At 43.4% G+C, this 18632-nt stretch overlaps 1 protein-coding gene across 1 annotated transcript in view; it reads left to right on the plus strand.

Moving 5' to 3' along the window:
- Positions 1-18195, plus strand: part of LOC126424715 (uncharacterized) — a 55162-nt gene extending 36967 nt beyond the window's left edge. The window contains exon 3 of the mRNA XM_050087437.1: positions 17444-18195. Coding sequence (XP_049943394.1) covers positions 17444-17558 — 115 coding nt within the window. The 3' untranslated portion in view covers positions 17559-18195. The remainder of the gene's footprint in view (positions 1-17443) is intronic.
- The last annotated feature ends 437 nt before the right edge of the window (positions 18196-18632 follow it).

Below are 18632 nucleotides of genomic sequence, written 5' to 3' on the forward strand. Positions count from 1 at the left end.
ATAATGATTTTGATGTAAGAAATGAAGAACATGGAAGACCACCAAAAAAGTTCGAAGACGCCCAATTGCAAGCAATATTGGACGAAGATGATACTTTGAGTCAGAAGCAAATGGCAGCAATGCTAAATGTTTCACAACAAACAATTTCTGACCGTTTGAAGGCTATGGGAAAGATCCAAAAGTGTGGGAAATGGGTGCACACGAATTGAATGAAAGACAGATGGAAAACCGAAAAACCATTTCTCAAATTTTGCTTCAAGGACATGAAAGAAAATCAATTTTGCATCGAATTCTTACTGGCGATGAAAAATGGATTTATTTTAAGAATCCTAAACGGGAAAAATCGTGCGTTGATCTGGGACAACGATCAACATCGACTGCAAAACCAGATCGAATCGGCAAGAAGACAATGCTCTGTGTTTGGTGGGATCAGAAAGGTGTGGAGTATCATGAGCTTCTAAAACCCGGTGAAACTGTGAATACTAATCGCTACAGACAACAAATGATCAATTTGAACTATGCATTGATCGAAAAAAGACCAGAATGGGCCAGAAGACATGGCAAAGTAATTTTTCTACACGACAATGCACCTGCACACAAAGCAAAACTGGTTCAGAATACAATCAAAACACTTGGCTGGGAGCTGCTACCCCACCCGCCGTATTCACCAGACTTGGCCCCTTCCGACTACCATTTGTTTTCGTCAATGGGACACGCATTGGCTGAGGAACACTTCGATTCCTACGAAGAAGTCGAAAATTGAGTGTCTGATTGGTTTGCTTCAAAAGACGAACATTTCTATTGGTGTGGTGTCCACAAATTGCCAGAAAGGTGGTCAAAATGTATAGAAAGCAATGGTCAGTACTTTGAATAAAATGTTTTTAATTTTCAATTCAAAATTAGTGTTTCATTTTCACAAAAAAACGCTCATTTCATACTGGTACACCCAGTACAAACTGCTTGTTATATGAAATCACAAGCGAATTAATCTCTTTGCAAACATTTAAAAAACCGCCACTCGGGCAAAGTAAATCATTTAAAATAAACTTTACATCAAATAACCAGGAAATCAATTATTATTTCCACATAGATTGAAAACCGCCCCTCCCGGGCGAGATATTACCAAACATCTTTACAAGGTTACAGACAGTTTGATCAATAATAACCCTGTTATTTCCCCATCAAAATTGACATACGCCACTAAGGCTGAATTTGCACCGCAATTTTAGAAAACGATTTCAATTAAGACACATTCTTCTAGAAATCCCTCAAAATTCTTAAGACAAATATTTAAAACATTTAACCCGGGCAACCTTGCAGAGCCACCACAAGTTTTAGAGAACTGCAGCTTGTACAATAACTGAGGCCCGAGACTGTGAGGCCGCGACTTGGCCACGAACGGTGGAGGCGACTGAGTACTTATCTTAGAATTAAGATGTTGACTCCGTTTGTACTTCCACCCCGTTCAGAACACCGAAATCGGAACCAAAGAGCACACGCGAGCTCATGCGAAGTCCACCGCCCGTATGCCCACTAGTAATTTAAAAGGGGAGGCTCTGCACTTTGGTTGTCCACTGCTTCCGATCTCTGAAACATAAATCAGAAGCGACAACAGGGAACCAAACAACCATTTCTTCTCCTTAATGCTCAAACTTATACAGAAAACTACTTCGATACAATTGACAATGATAAAACTGATTTCATTCCTTTAAGCAGAACCACGTACACGAATGATACAAACGGAACTGGCTCATTAAAACCCACATGGTGCACCTTATGTGGGCCTGTAAGGTACCACACGGCAATCTTAAGACACGGAATATACACTCCTGGAAATTGAAATAAGAACACCGTGAATTCATTGTCCCAGGAAGGGGAAACTTTATTGACACATTCCTGGGGTCAGATACATCACATGATCACACTGACAGAACCACAGGCACATAGACACAGGCAACAGAGCATGCACAATGTCGGCACTAGTACAGTGTATATCCACCTTTCGCAGCAATGCAGGCTGCTATTCTCCCATGGAGACGATCGTAGAGATGCTGGATGTAGTCCTGTGGAACGGCTTGCCATGCCATTTCCACCTGGCGCCTCAGTTGGACCAGGGTTCGTGCTGGACGTGCAGACCGCGTGAGACGACGCTTCATCCAGTCCCAAACATGCTCAATGGGGGACAGATCCGGAGATCTTGCTGGCCAGGGTAGTTGACTTACACCTTCTAGAGCACGTTGGGTGGCACGGGATACATGCGGACGTGCATTGTCCTGTTGGAACAGCAAGTTCCCTTGCCGGTCTAGGAATGGTAGAACGATGGGTTCGATGACGGTTTGGATGTACCGTGCACTATTCAGTGTCCCCTCGACGATCACCAGTGGTGTACGGCCAGTGTAGGAGATCGCTCCCCACACCATGATGCCGTGTGTTGGCCCTGTGTGCCTCGGTCGTATGCAGTCCTGATTGTGGCGCTCACCTGCACGGCGCCAAACACGCATACGACCATCATTGGCACCAAGGCAGAAGCGACTCTCATCGCTGAAGACGACACGTCTCCATTCGTGTCTCCATTCACGCCTGTCGCGACACCACTGGAGGCGGGCTGCACGATGTTGGGGCGTGAGCGGAAGACGGCCTAACGGTGTGCGGGACCGTAGCCCAGCTTCATGGAGACGGTTGCGAATGGTCCTCGCCGATACCCCAGGAGCAACAGTGTCCCTAATTTGCTGGGAAGTGGCGGTGCGGTCCCCTACGGCACTGCGTAGGATCCTACGGTCTTGGCGTGCATCCGTGCGTCGCTGCGGTCCGGTCCCAGGTCGACGGGCACGTGCACCTTCCGCCGACCACTGGCGACATCATCGATGTACTGTGGAGACATCACGCCCCACGTGTTGAGCAATTCGGCGGTACGTCCACCCGGCCTCCCGCATGCCCATTGTACGCCCTCGCTCAAAGTCCGGCAACTGCACATACGGTTCACGTCCACGCTGTCGCGGCATGCTACCAGTGTTAAAGACTGCGATGGAGCTCCGTATGCCACGGCAAACTGGCTGACACTGAAGGCAGCGGTGCACAAATGCTGCGCAGCTAGCGCCATTCGACGGCCAACACCGCGGTTCCTGGTGTGTCCGCTGTGCCGTGCGTGTGATCATTGCTTGTACAGCCCTCTAGCAGTCTCCGGAGCAAGTATGGTGGGTCTGACACACCGGTGTCAATGTGTTCTTTTTTCCATTTCCAGGAGTGTAGATCGCTCGCTAAGGCTGCGCACACGTATCAGTGTTTTAGACACTTGCCAGCTGAAGTAAGGACAATACTATTAAGTAGAGAAGCACACACTTAATAAGGGGTATGAAATATCACATCACAGTCCTTGTAACGCTTTGCTGCCTCAAGAGCAATCATCCTTATATTTCACTAATCGTTGGTAGGACTTGAATTACTTAACTTGATGCCAGCTGCTGGATCGATGTGGCGAAGACGCCAGACGTTGTTCAGACCGACAGTCACGGCGTGTTCCTTCCGGTAAGCGAGCACACGCACGGCTTCACGAGGCCACAGCTCCGGCCCGCCGTCACTGACCCCAGTGCGATCCACCGCCAACTGCCGCCCGTACTCGGGCACGCCGTGTCGCTGTCGCCTCTCCAACGTCTCTCTAATACGCTCACTTCCGCGTGCCGCGCCCTACGTTGTCGTCCGTTTCCACTCCGTACTGCCCCCTATATCCTCACCGGCCCAGGCTGCAAAGAGAAACTTCTGCCAGAGGGAATCGATAGTGCCTAACCAAAGATAGCCCTGGCACCACTCCCGCCAGGGCTCACATTTGCTCGAACTGTCCAGAATATTCTTCAAACCAATCACGAATAATAGTGGCCCAGTGAAATGGCGCGTTGTCATCCATAAAAATTTTCATCACCGTTGTGAACGTGAAGTCCATGAATGGCTGCAAATGGTCTCGAACTAGCCGAACGTAACCATTTCCAGTCAGCGACCGGTTCCTTTGGACCAGAGGACGCAGTCCATTCCATGTAAACACAGCCCACACCATTATGGAGTCACCACCAGCTTGCACGGTGCCTTGTTCAGAACCTGAGTCCAAACCTTCGTGGGGTCTGCGCCACATTCGAAACTTACCATCAGCTCTTGCCAACTGAAATCAGGACTCATCTGACCATCATAAGGGAACAATTGACAGGAATGGGGCAAGGAAATACAGTGGAAGAATAATGGGTAGCTTTGAGGGATGAAGTAGTGAAGGCAGCAGAGGATCAAGTAGGTAAAAAGACGAGGGCTAGTAGAGATCCTTGGGTAACACAAGAAATATTGAATTTAATTGATGAAAGGAGAAAATATAAAAATGCAATAAATGAAGCAGGCAAAAAGGAATACAAACGTCTCAAAAATGAGATCGACAGGAAGTGCAAAATGGCTAAGCAGGGATGGCTAGAGGACAAATGTAAGGATGTAGAGGCTTGGCTCACTAGGGGTAAGATAGATACTGCCTACAGGAAAATTACAGAGACCTTTGGAGAAAAGAGAACGACTTGTATGAACATCAGGAGCTCAGATAAAAACCCAGTTCTAAGCAAAGAAGGGAAAGCAGAAAGGTGGAAGGAGTATATAGAGGATCTATACAAGAGCGATGTACTTGAGGACAATATTATGAAAATGGAAGAGGATGTACATGAAGATGAAATGTGAGATACGATACTGCGTGAAGAGTTTGAGAGAGCACTGAAAGACCTGAGTCGAAACAAGGCCCCAGGAGTAGACAACATTCCATTGGAACTACTGACGGCCTTGGGAGAGCCAGTCCTGACAAAACTCTACCATCTGGTGAGCAAGATGTATGAAACAGGCGAAATACCCTCAGACTTCAAGAAGAATATAATAATTCCAATCCCAAAGAAAGCGGGTGTTGACAGATGTGAAAATTACCGAACAATCAGTTTAATAAGCCACAGCTGCAAAATACTAACACGAATTCTTTACAGACGAATGGAAGAACTAGTAGAAGCCGACCTCGGGGAAGATCAGTTTGGATTTCGTAGAAATACTGGAACACGTGAGGCAGTGCTGACCTTACGACTTATCTTAGAAGAAAGATTAAGGTAAGGCAATCCTACGTTTCTAGCATTTGTAGACTTAAAGAAAGCTTTTGACAATGTTGACTGGAATACTCTATTTCAAATTCTAAAGGTGGCAGGGGTAAAATACAGGGAGAGAAAGGCTATTTACAATTTGTACAGAAACCAGATAGCAGTTATAAGAGTCGAGGGTCATGAAAGGGAAGCAGTGGTTGGGGAGAGAGTAAGACAGGGTTGTAGCCTCTCCCCGATGTTATTCAATCTGTATATTGAGCAAGCAGTAAAGGAAACAAAAGAAAAATTCGGAGTAGGTATTAAAATCCATGGAGAAGAAATAAAAACTTTGAGGTTCGCCGATGACATTGTAATTCTGTCAGAGACACCAAAGGACTTGGAAGAGCAGTTGAATGGAATGGACGGTGTCTTGAGAGGAGTATATAAGATGAACATCAACAAAAGCAAAACAAGGATAATGGAATGTAGTAGAATTAAGTCGGGTGATGCTGAGGGAATTAGATTAGGAAATGAGACACTTAAAGTAGTAAAGGAGTTTCGCTATTTGGGGAGCAAAATAACTGATGATGGTCGAAGTAGAGAGGATATAAAATGTAGACTGGCAATGGCAAGGAAAGCGTTTCTGAAGAACAGAAATTTGTTAACATCGAGTATAGATTTAAGTGTCAGGAAGTCTTTTCTGAAAGTATTTGTATGGAGTGTAGCCATGTATGGAAGTTAAACATGGACGATAAATAGTTTGGACAAGAAGAGAATAGAAGCTTTCGAAATGTGGTGCTACAGAAGAATGCTGAAGATTAGATGGGTTGATCGCATAACGAATGAGGAGGTATTGAATAGAATTGGGGAGAAGTTTGTGGCACAACTTGACTAGAAGAAGGGATCGGTTGGTAGGACATGTTCTGAGGGATCAAGGCATACACTAAACAGATTCAGAAGGATGTAGGTTGCAGTAGGTACTGGGAGATGATGAAGCTTGCACAAGATAGAGTAGCATGGAGAGCTGCATCAAACCAGTCTCAGGACTGAAGACCACAACAACAACAACAACTGACCAGGTCATGGTTTTCCAGTCGTCTAGGGTCCAAACGTCGTTGTTGGCTAGAAGGAGCGCTGCAGGCGATGTAGTGCTGTCAGCAAAGGCACACCTACGTTTGTCGCGCGTCTCACTTTGATTTCTGCTTTTATTTCACCCAGTGTTGATTGTCAGCATTGACAACTCTACCCGAACACTGCTCATTTCGGTCGTTAAGTGAAAGCTGCCAGCCTCTGCGTTGTCGTTGGTGAGAGGTAATGCCTGAAATATTGAATTCCCTAACGATCTCCAAAATGGTATATCATAAGCGTCACCATTATGCTTTCAAAGTCCCGTAGTGCTGCCATAAACACCTATGTTCAAATGTCAGCTCCACCAATGCACTGCCCTCGTATACCTTGTGTACACAATACTAACGCCATCTGTATATGTGAATATCGCTATGCCATCACTTTTCTCAGTGTAAGGGGTGGTCAAATGAAAACCGAACAGCCACCGTAAGACGACGGGTGACAGCACAGTTGTTGAGTTTGCCACAGCTGCAGTAGGGGAACGCCATAGTGCCACATCACAGGTGTAAGCGGTTGTTGGATTATCGCCTTCGTTGTTGGCGGATTGGTCTGGTGGATTCGTCTAGCTGCCGTACACTGAAGGGCCAAAGAAACTGGTATAGGTATGCGTATTCACAGATATTTAAACAGGCAGAATATGGCGCTGCGGTCGGCAATGCCTGTATAAGACAACAAGTGTCTGGCGCAGTTGTTAGATCGGTTACTGCTGCTACACTGGCAAGTTATCGAGATTTAAGTGAGTCTGAATGTCGTGTTATAGTCGGCGCACGTGCCATGGGACACAGCATCTCCGAGGTAGCCATGAAGTGGGGATTCTCCCGTACGACCATTTCACGAGTGTACCGTGAATATCAGGAATCCGATAAAACATCAAATCAGCGACATCGCTGCGGCCAGCAAAAGATCCTGCACGAACAGGTCCAACGACAACTAAAGAAAATCGTTCAACTTGACAGAAGTGTGCAACCCTTACGCAAATTGCCGAAGATTTCAATGCTGGGCCATCAACAAGTGTCAGTGTGCGAACCATTCAACGAAACATCACCGGTATGAGCATTCGGAGCTCAAGGCCTACTCGTGTATCCTTGATGACTGCGCGACACAAAGCTTTATGCCTCGCCTGGACCTGTCAACTCCGACATTGGACTGTTGATGACTGGAAACATGTTGCCTGGACAGGCGAGTCTCGTTTCAATTGTATCGAGCGAATGGAGGTGTACAGGTATGGAGACAGCATCTTGAGTCCATGGGCCCTGCACGACAGCAGGGGACTGTTCAAGCTGGTGGAGGCTGTGACGGCGTGGGACGTGTTCAGTTGGAGTGATATGGGGCCCCTGATACATCAAGATACGACTCTGACAGGTGACACGTCCGTAAGCATCCTGTATGATCACCTGCATCAAATCATGTCCATTGTGCATTCTGACGGACTTGGGCAATTCCAGCAAGACAATGCGACACCTCACACATCCAGAATTGCTACAGAGTAGCTCCAGAAACACTCTTCTGAGTTTAAACAGTTCCAAACTCCCAAAACGTGAACATTATTGAGCATGCCTGGGATGCCTTGCAACGTGCTGTTCAAAAGAGATCCACACCTCTCGCACTCTTACGAATTTATTGAAAACCCTGTAAGATTAGTGGTGTCAGTTCCCTCCAGCACTACTTCAGACATTAGTCGAGTCCACGCGACTTCATGTTGTGGCACTTCTGCGTTACCCTCCACAATATTAGACAGGTGTACTGGTTTCTTTGGCTCTTAAGTTTAGTGTCGTATGTCTAGCGCCTGCCATTCCTCTAGTCTTCAGACATCTGTATAGCAGACGTAGCTTTCATTCCTCACCCGCTCGTTACACCGTCTCCGGCTATCACATGGAAGCAAGTTCCTAGGGCGTGGAACACAATCGGACGAATGCTATGCTTCAGCGATATGGTTGCTAAGCACTGCACCATCCTCCGTACAGCCCGGATCTTTCACCGTGTGATTTTCACATCTTTGGCGACCTGAAGGAAAACACGCGTGGAAGTCAGGTTCGGTCGGACGAGGGAGTGTAAGAACGGGTACCGTTGTGGGTCCGTCAATCGCCGATAGCGTTCTGCGAAACAGGACTTGATCGTCTCGTCTCCCAGTGAGATAAATATCTTCATGTGTGTGGTGATAACCTTCGAATGGAACCATTCCATCAGACCTCTGTGGCGAATGTTCCGTCTTCATTTGGCTGCCCCTTAGAAATAGTATAAAATGCTGAGGCGCTTACGTTACATCTACATCAATACTCTGCAGGCCACCTAACGGTGTGTAGCGAAGGGTACTTCTGACACCACTAAGTGCCCACCCCTTCCTGTTCCATTCGCGAATGGCGCGTGGGAAGAGTGATTGTCTGGTAAGCCTCTGTACTGGCCCTAATTTCTTGAGTTTTCTCGTCGTCGTCATTAAGCGAGATATACGAGGGTCACTCCAAAAGAAATGCACACTATTTTTTTTAATCCATCTTTTATTCTACATGTTTGAAAGTTTTACAGTGTGTAGATACATCCTTTAGGAACAATATTTTCATTTATCCACGTAATTTCCATCCCTCTCAACTTCCTTACGCCATCTTGCAACCAGCGCCTGTATACCCGTGTCGTGAAATTCTGGACCAACCTGTTGGAGCCACTGTTTAGCAGCGTGCACAAGGGAGTCATCATCTTCAAACCTTGTTCCACGAAGAGAGTCTTCCAGTTTCCCAAAGAGATGATAGTCACATGGAGCCATTTCAGGACTGTAAGACGGGTGTTTCAGTGTTGTCCATCCGAGTTGTGTGATCGCGTCCACGGTTTTTTTTTACTGACATGTGGCCGTGCATTGTCGTGCAACAGCAAAACATCCTATTTTTGCCAATGTGGTCGAACACGACTCAGTCGAGCTTGAAGTTTCTTCAGTGTCGTCACATATGCATCACAATTTATGGTGGTTCCACTTGGCACAGTGTCCACAAGCAAAAGTCCTTCGGAATCGAAAAAACCCATAGCCATAATTTTTCGAGCAGAAGGTGTGGTTTTGAATTTTTTTTCTTGGGTGAATTTGCATGATGCCACTCCATTGATTGCCTCTTCGTCTCTCGTGAAAAATGATGGAGCCATGCTTCATCACCTGTCACAATTCTTCCAAGAAATCCATCTCCACCATTCTCGTACTGTTCCAAAAGTTCGCTGCATACCGTTTTTCTTGTTTCTTTGTGAGACACTGTCAACTTCCTGGGAACCCACCTGGCACAAACCTTTTTTAACGCCAATACCTTCAGTATTTTGCAAACACTTCCTTCCCCTATCCCAACGTAGCGTGACAATTCGTTCACTGTGATGTGTGTGTCAGCAGTCACCAATTCCTTAACTCCCTGTGCATTTTCTGAAGTGTTTGCAGTACGAGGCCTGTCGCTGCGAGGATAATCCTCAATATTGCCATGCCCACTTTCATCAGGTAAACCTGCTTGCCCACCGACTAACTGTACTGCGATCGACATCAGCATCTCCATTCACCTTTTTCAACCTCTTGCGGATTTTTCCCACTGTCTCATTTTCACAGCACAGGAATTCTGTGACAGCACGTTGCTTCTGACGAACGTCAAGTGTAGCAGCCATCTTGAAGACATGCTGTGTCGGCGCCACTCACGGGAACAGGTTGAACTAAGTTTGAAGACAAGCGGGAATGATGTATCTACACACTGTAAAACTTTCACACGTGCAGAATGAAAACTGTATTTTTACAAAAATAGTGTGCGTTTCTTTTGGAGTGACCCTCATATATAGGAGTAAGTAATATGTTGTCCGACTCTTCCAGGAGAGTGCTCACTCTAAATTGCAATAGTTAACCTCTCCATGATCCACAACACCTCTTTTCCAGCGTGTGCCGCTGGAGTTTGTTGACCATCGCGGTAACGCCCTCGCGCCGACTAAACGATTCCGTCACGAAACGTGCCGCTCTTCGTTGGATCTTGTCTGTCTCTTCTATCAGTCCTACCTGGTAAGGATCCCAGGTAGATGAACAATAGTCAAGAACCGGTCGAACAAGTGTCTTGTAAGCCACTTTTTTAGCGGATGAGTTAAGTTTCCTTAATATTCTTCCCAGAAATCTCAGTCTGGCATCCGCTTTTCCTACCATTCGATTTATGTGGTCATTCCACTTAAAAGTCGCTCCGGGTGGATGCTCCTACAAAATTGACAGCAGTTAATGTTCCCAGTAATTTGTCATCGATTTATACGCAGTATGTTACATTCATTGACGTTCATGGTGTCCTGCCAAATCCTGCACCATTCACCAGTCCACTGTAGATCATGTTGCAAACCTTTACTGTCCTCTGTCGCTTCTACTTTGTTACAAAGAACAGCATGATCTGCGATTAGTCTTGAAGAGCATCCTACGCTTTCTGCTACATCATTTGTGCATATTGTAAACAGTAGCAGTCCTGTCACACTTCTTTGCGTTACCCCTGAAATTATCTTCACATCTGTCGATTTTGTGCTGTTAAGAGCGATGTGTTGTGTGTGTTGAGTTCCAGTGCAAGTCTTGAATCCAGTCGAAAATTTCTTCCGATACTCGATAAACTCGTATTTTTTCCACTAAATGGCAGTGTGGGACAATGTCAGATTCCTTCCAGGAGTCGGAGACACGGTATCAAGCGGATCGCGGATGTCTACAATGCAATGCTGTGGATCTCATGGAGGCACAGAGCGAGCTGAGTTTCGCAACATCTCTTTTTGCGGAATCGATGTTGATTTTTATAGAGGACGTTTTGTTCTTCAAAAACGTAATAACACCTGAAAGTAAAAGACGTCCCATAATTCTACAATGGATTGAAGTCAACAATGTGGGCTTATAATTATGTGCATCTGTCCTACAGCCTTTCTTGAAAAGGGAAATGACCTGCGCTTCTTTTCCAGTTGCTAGGCACTCTTCGTTCCTCCACTGGCGCACAGGTCTGTCCTTACTGTGGTTCCACATGGGGTATTTTATTCAAAATAGTTTGAGGCTATGTGTACACATAAAAGCTCTCAATTTTAAAAGTATAAAAGGAAACAGTCGATACAGGGTGTCCCAGAGGAATGGTATGACAGGAATATGACAGGGACGATCACTCAAGGCAAAAGGGTCCGGTAAACATGGGCTTTAAAATGTATACCTTATGAACTATCTGCACTTGTTCAGCACAAGAGATTTGTTTCACAGCAGCGAAGGTGAAGTAGTGCTCTGGACATTTTTTTCATGTTTTGGTTCGTACTACCTCCTCCAAAAATATGGAAAGCCAGCAATAGAACATACTTGTTTCACAGTATCGAGTGAAAAAGTGCTAACAGCTCTATACAGGGTGGTCCATTGATAGTGACCGGGCCAAATATCTCACGAAATACGCATCAAACGAAAAAAGTACAAAGAACGAAACTCGTCTAGCTTGAAGGTGGAAACCAGATGGCGCTATGGTTGGCCGGCTAGATGGCGCTGCCATAGGTCAAACGCACGTCAACTGCGTTTTTTAAAATAGGAACCCCCCATTTTTTTATTACATACTCGTGCAGTACGTAAAGAAATATGAATGTTTTAGTTGGACCACTTTTTTCGCTTTGTGATAGATGGCGCTGTAATAGTCACAAACGTATAAGTACGTGGTAACACGTAACATTCCGCCAGTGCGGACGGTATTTGCTTCATGATACGTTACCCATGCTAAAATGGACCGCTTACCAATTGCGGAAAAGGTCGATATCGTGTTGATGTATGGCTATTTCCCAACGGGCGTGTGCTATGTATGCTGCTCGGTATCCTGGACGACGTCATCCAAGTGTCCGGATCGTTCGCCGGTTAGTTACGTTATTTAAGGAAACAGGAAGCGTTCAGCCACATGTGAAACGTCAACCACGACCTGCAACAAATGATAATGCCCAAGTAGGTGTTTTAGCTGCTGTCGCGGCTAATCCGCACATCAGTAGCAGACAAATTGCGCGAGAATCGGGAATCTCAAAAACGTCGGTGTTCAGAATGCTATATCAACATCGATTGCACCAGGAATTGCATGGCGACGACTTTGAACGTCGTGTACAGTTCTGCCACTGGGCACAAGAGAAATTACGGGACGATGACAGATTTTTTGCACGCATTCTATTTAGCGACGAAGCGTCGTTCACCAACAGCGGTAAAGTAAACCGGCATAATATGCACTGTTCGGCAACGGAAAATACACGATGGCTGCGACAAGTGGAACATCAGCGACCTTGGCGGGTTAATGTATGGTGCGGCATTATGGGAGGACGGATAATTGGCCCCCATTTTATCGATCGCAATCTAAATGGTGCAAAGTATGCTGATTTCCTACGTAATGTTCTACCGATGTTACTACAAGATGTTTCACTGCATGACAGAATAGCGATGTACTTCCAACATGATGGATGTCAGGCACATAGCTCGCGTGCGGTTGAAGCGGTATTGAATAGCATATTTCATGACAGGTGGATTGGTCGTCGAAGCACCATACCATGGCTCGCACGTTCACAGGATCTGACGTCACCGGATTTCTTTGTGTGGGGACCGTTTAAGGATATTTGCTATCGTGATCCACCGACAACATCTGACAACATGCGTCAGCGCATTGTCAATGCATGTGCGAACATTACGGAAGGCGAACTACTCGCAGTTGAGAGGAATGTCGTTACACGTATTGCCAAATTCATTGAGTTTGACGGACACCATTTTGAGCATTTATTGCATTAATGTGGTATGTACAGGTAATCACGCTGTAACAGCATGCGTTTTCAGAAATGATAAGTTCACACAGGTACATGTATCACATTGGAACAACCGAAATAAAATGTTCAAACGTACCTACGTTCTGTATTTTAATTTAAAAAACCTGCCTGTTACCAACTGTTCGTCTAAAATTGTGAGCCATATGTTTGTGACTATCACAAAGCGAAAAAAGTGGTCCATCTCAAACTTTCATGTTTCTTTACATATTACACGAATATGTAATAAAAATGGGCGTTCCTATTTTAAAAAACGCAGTTGATATCCGTTTGACATATGGCAGCGCCATCTAACAGGCCAACGCCATCTGGTTTCCCCCTTCAAGCTAGACAAGTTTCGTTCTTTGTAGTTTTTTTCGCTTGACGCTTATTTCGTGAAATATTTGGCCCGGTCACGATCAATGGACCACCCTGTATAAGTAATGTGCTGCAACAAAATTTTTTGCTCATTTGCCCAGTAACGTAAGATGTCTGACAGGTAGCAAAGCAACATTTAAATCTAATTTAAAATCATTTCTCCTGGACAACTCCTTTTATTCCATTGACGAATTTCTACTTAAAAACTGGTAACTAGCTCTTCATCCAGACCGTGAACGCCCAAGGGATGTCTACCAGCTGTCGTGTCATCCTCTACCTTGCAGATGCTGTACAGAGGGGCATGTGGTCAGCACACCGCCCTCCCAGCCATTTTCCAGACTTACCACATTGCTGAGCTGCTCCCACCAGCCAAGCAGCTCCTTAACGGGCATCACGAGGCTGAGTGGATCGTGTATTAAAAACTGCTGCTGTTGTTGTTGTTGTGGTCTTCAGTCCTGAAACTGGTTTGATGCAGCTCTCCATGCTACTCTATCCAGTGCAAGTTTCTTCATCTCCTAGTACCTACTGCAACCTACATCCTTCTGAATCTGCTTAGTGTATTCATCTCTTGGTCTCCCTCTACGATTTTTACCATCCACGCTGCCCTACAATACTAAATTGGTGATCCCTTGATGCCTCAGAACATGTCCTACCAACCGATCCCTTCTTCTAGTCAAGTTGTGCCACAAACTTCTCTTCTCCCCAATCCTATTCAATACTTCCTCATTCGTTATGTTATCTACCCATCTAATCTTCAGCATTCTTCTGTAGCACCACATTTCGAAAGCTTCTATTCTCTTCTTGTCCAAACTATTTATCATCCAAGTTTCACTTCCATACATGGCTACAGTCCATACAAATACTTTCAGAAACGACTTCCTGACACTTAAATCTATACTCAATGTTAACAAATTTCTCTTCTTCAGAAATGCTTTCCTTGCCGTTGCCAGTCTACATTTTATATCCTCTACTTCGACCATCATCAGTTATTTTGCTCCCTAAATAGCAAGTCCTTTGCTGTCTCTGACAGAGTTACAATGTCATCGACGAACCTCAAAGTTTTTATTTCTTCTCCATGGATTTTAATACCTACTCCGAATTTTTCTTTTGTTTCCTCCACTGCTTGCTCAATATACAGATTGAATAACATCAGGGAGGGGCTACAACCCTCTTTCACTCCCTTCCCAACCACTGCTTCCCTTTCATGTCCCTCGACTCTTATAACTGCCATTTGGTTCCTGTACAAATTGTAAATAGCTTTTCGCTCCCTGTATTTTACCCCTGCCACCTTCAGAAGTTGAAAGAAAGTATTCCAGTCAACATTGTCAAAAGCTTTCTCTAAGTCTACAAATCCTAGAAACGTAGGTTTGCCTTTCCTTAGTCTAGCTTCTAAGATAAGTCGTAGGGCCAACATTGCCTCACGTGTTCCGATATTTCTACGGAATCCAATCTGATCTTCCCTGAGGTCAGCTTCTACTAGTTTTTCCATTCATCTGTAAAGAATTCGCGTTAGTATTTTGCAGCCGTGACTTATTAAACTGATCCTGTAAACTGACTCATTCCACATCATTGTGATAAAGCAGTCGTTCAAATGATCTATGGAACATGTAACTAACTAACTAAGCTCAGCAACTCATTGGTGCTATTTGAAAGGAGTAGGCTGTGTGCTGGCTCCAGGTTTCCTCTCTCCCTCCCTTCATCCATAACAACACATATTCAAAACTTCACTGTAGAATCACTCATCACAGTCGTCCACACAACAGAGATACACACTTCTCACTCCATAACCAACGTTAGTCCACCTCAGCTGGGACCTCGTCATGAATGGCAGTGCAGGACTCCTGCATCTGCTCCCCTACACTATATATATGTTGAGTCTCTTGAGATCTTCCGTGGTTTCCTTTACCCAGTTGCTTTTCATAGCATTAATCATTACTACATTAAAAGACTTACTGATCTGACCGTCTTCATTCATCCCGTGTACATCTCCTGATGTTGTTTGTAATCATTTCTGTTTGTTTACACAGACCATTTGTCAGTCTCTTTAGCCAGGTCTCCTCTTCTCAGTTGGTCTTTAGATTTTTCCCAGTACTTTCCTCTCTTGATTCCCTATCTTCTTCATTTTTGTTCTTCCCTCGATTGGTATTGTTTCTGAGATGTACCAGGCCTCTCATGACACTGTTGTATTATAGTACCCCAGTTTAACATTGATGAAGATACTTCTTTTGTTGTAGTGGTTCCACATGAGTCTGTACGTATTCTGTAGTTTAGTGATCCTTTCTTCATTAGCTGTCAAGTTCAGTCCTGTTTTTGTATAATCTCCCTGAAGCATTTGAATTTTTCAACTTGTGTTATCTTTCCATACCTAGTTTCCAGTATCTGTCTGTTGAGGATTTTATGTCCATGTATTATGCTTTTTCACGTGAGAACTGTACTCCTGTTTTGGCTGAGATTTTGTGTAGTGTCTCCAAAGCTTCTTTGGTTTCTTTTCTGTTGTTTATTATGATGACTATATCATCAGCAATGGCCAGACTTTTGTGTTGGCAGTTCTTCCCTTGTGTCTCTTCATCTTCAACCTCTTGACTCCTTAGCCTTATGTCCTGATTATTTTCTCTACAACTGGATTAAATAGAATGGGTGTCAGGCTATCTCGCTTTCTCGCTCCTGTCTCAATTTCGAATGATTCCGAGATCTCTCCCAAGAATTTAACTTTGGATGGTGTATTTGTTCAAGTTAACTGGATTAGCTTTCTGGTTTTTTTATCCACCTTCATTTCTTCCAGTGTGTTGCAGAGTGTTCCCCTGTCTATGGAGTCGTAGAGCTTCTTGAAGTCAAGAACTGTTATTGTGGTGTTCCTGGACTTTGACGTTGTTAATATGGTTTCAGGCACCAGACCTGTTCACTGCATGATCGTTGGATGAATGCAGTGTCACATTTGACCACGCTATTACACTAGAATGTAGAAAGGGGTGAACAGATTTCATCCTGAAGGAGGGGTGGATGGATCTTGCAGTAACTTTAAAAATGCCTTTGGAATGTGAACTCATCATGAAAATAACCTATATAACAGTCTTGTTCATTCTCAATGAAAATAGGAGAAGTACGATACGGTACTAGTTCTGATCTGTCACTGTCTGGATGAAGGGTATTGGAAGGGAAGGAAGGAAATTTGTACTTGATGTTACAACTTTACAGTTTAGATGCCTCAGGAAAAAATGTACATTTGCTAAAAATAAAACAAAAAATATTTATGAAGTATTTAAAATATCAGCATCAGTAGCAACTGGAAAGGTACCAACACGCAATAATTTATGTCACTAAAAATTATCTAACTGCAAGATCACTTGCTTAAAAGGTACATTTTATGAGCTGTTTTGAAGCATACAATATTTTGTATTGCTTTAATGTTGTCAGATAATGTGTTGTAAAGCTCTATCTCTGCTTGTAATGGTCCAGTTTGCTTAATTTCTGTATGTTAGTTTTCCGTATCCAGTTACAGTTTTTGTCTGTTACTTTATGTGTGAGCATACTGGTTTGTATGAAAATCTGGCCTCTATTCTCTTAATATTTCTTCCCAAATAAGGTAATCTCCAAGAAATACAAGCAAGACAGTATAAGGACTTACAATTTTTAAACAGTGGTTTGTGTTAGTTGGCATGAGATATATTTTCAAGGGTCACAATAATCCTTTTTTGTGTTTTAAGGCACCTTATATTTGCCCGAGAGTTTCCCCCAAAAACAATTCCATATCTTAAGAATGAGTCCACCTGTGCACAATTCACATTTCTGTGTAATCTGTTGTTGTGAATCCTGCTAAAATTTTGATACAATAACATGTGGTACAAAATTTATTGATACATAGTTCACATGTTCACCTCATTTTAAGTAATCTTAAACCCAAGGCCCAAGACATTAATTGAAATTCACTATTTCTAGTTTCTTTATAAATGGAGTTTTTTCTGGAGTTTGTTTTTTCTGTGTTTATTTTAAGGCTATTTTAGAAGAGCCACTTTGCAGTTTACGATACATCTAAAAGAAGAGCATTAATTCTGGAAATTACAGTTAAATTAAATTGTGTCACTGAGTACCTTCTGTTCCAGTGTAATGAGATATAACCCTCACTATGAAGAAATTATATCTGGAATGAGGACAGCAGTGGAGTTCAGCAAGTCAGGAGGATTGTGCGCGGAACGCTACAAGTGTTCTGACAAGTAGCACCCACCTCCAGCAGGTCTCAGAAGAGCAAGACTTTGAGTGAAAGTAGCTGTTGCCTCAGTGATGGTGGCTTGGCAGGTTGTCGCCTGTGTTTTTCAACCTGTGCCACACACTTTCTGGAGTCTACTATAGCTTTCACACAAGACTACACCAAAAGGTGATGTGTGCAGACACTAAATAAATATGTACTCAGTTCAACAGAATATTTTCATACTATACCACTGATTCATCACTGTTGTTCCACATCCATTTATTTAAGAAAGGGAGTAGCATGAAGTTTACACATTATAGTAGTGAATCTCATGTAATAAAAATGTTATTAAATCTCAAAAAAAATGGAACATATTTTGAAACTTATAGATCTCATTAGACTTTCAAAACATGCAGGATGTTATTCTTGTAATTTGAAATAGCTGTTTGAACTATATGTAAAATAAGAGCAAAGCAACCATTCACCTGGACTGATGTGTGGAACATTGAAACATATAACAGGACTCAGTTGCATGTTTCTATGCTCCTCACATCAGTCTGTTACAGGTAAGTGATTGCCTTTCCCTTATTTTATATATTTTTCCATCCAGAATTTTCCATTATTGTTATAAATAGTTTTTAGGGAATTTATTGTATGCATTTTGTACTGAACGAATTAAAAATAAATATACTCATAAGAATCACCATGGAGTGTCTCTTTTCACAAAAAACACAGACAGATAATTAAAAGGGAGAGATAGAAGTGCAGAAAATAAGAAATACAGATATACGCCACTGCCAACACATTTGGAATGAGAGAAACTGCAACTGTTTCGAAATTTAAATTTACCTATTGTTTGATGGCTTCAAAGGATAAATTTAAATACAAATTAGGATTAATTCAGATGCTCAAACTTCTAGACATTTCTTTTGGAATGAATTAATCTGTGAAACAAAAATTATAACTGTAAGTCTTCTTTGATAACTCTTACTTTTTAGAATAGAGTCTCATTTCTGAAATATATTTATTCAGCAACAACACACATATAAAAGAGTGCAATATAGATTAAACCAACAATCAAAGTAACAAGATAGAGTCATCAT

This window comes from Schistocerca serialis, chromosome 10 (genome assembly GCF_023864345.2).
Source record: "Schistocerca serialis cubense isolate TAMUIC-IGC-003099 chromosome 10, iqSchSeri2.2, whole genome shotgun sequence".
Classification (NCBI taxonomy): domain Eukaryota; kingdom Metazoa; phylum Arthropoda; class Insecta; order Orthoptera; family Acrididae; genus Schistocerca; species Schistocerca serialis.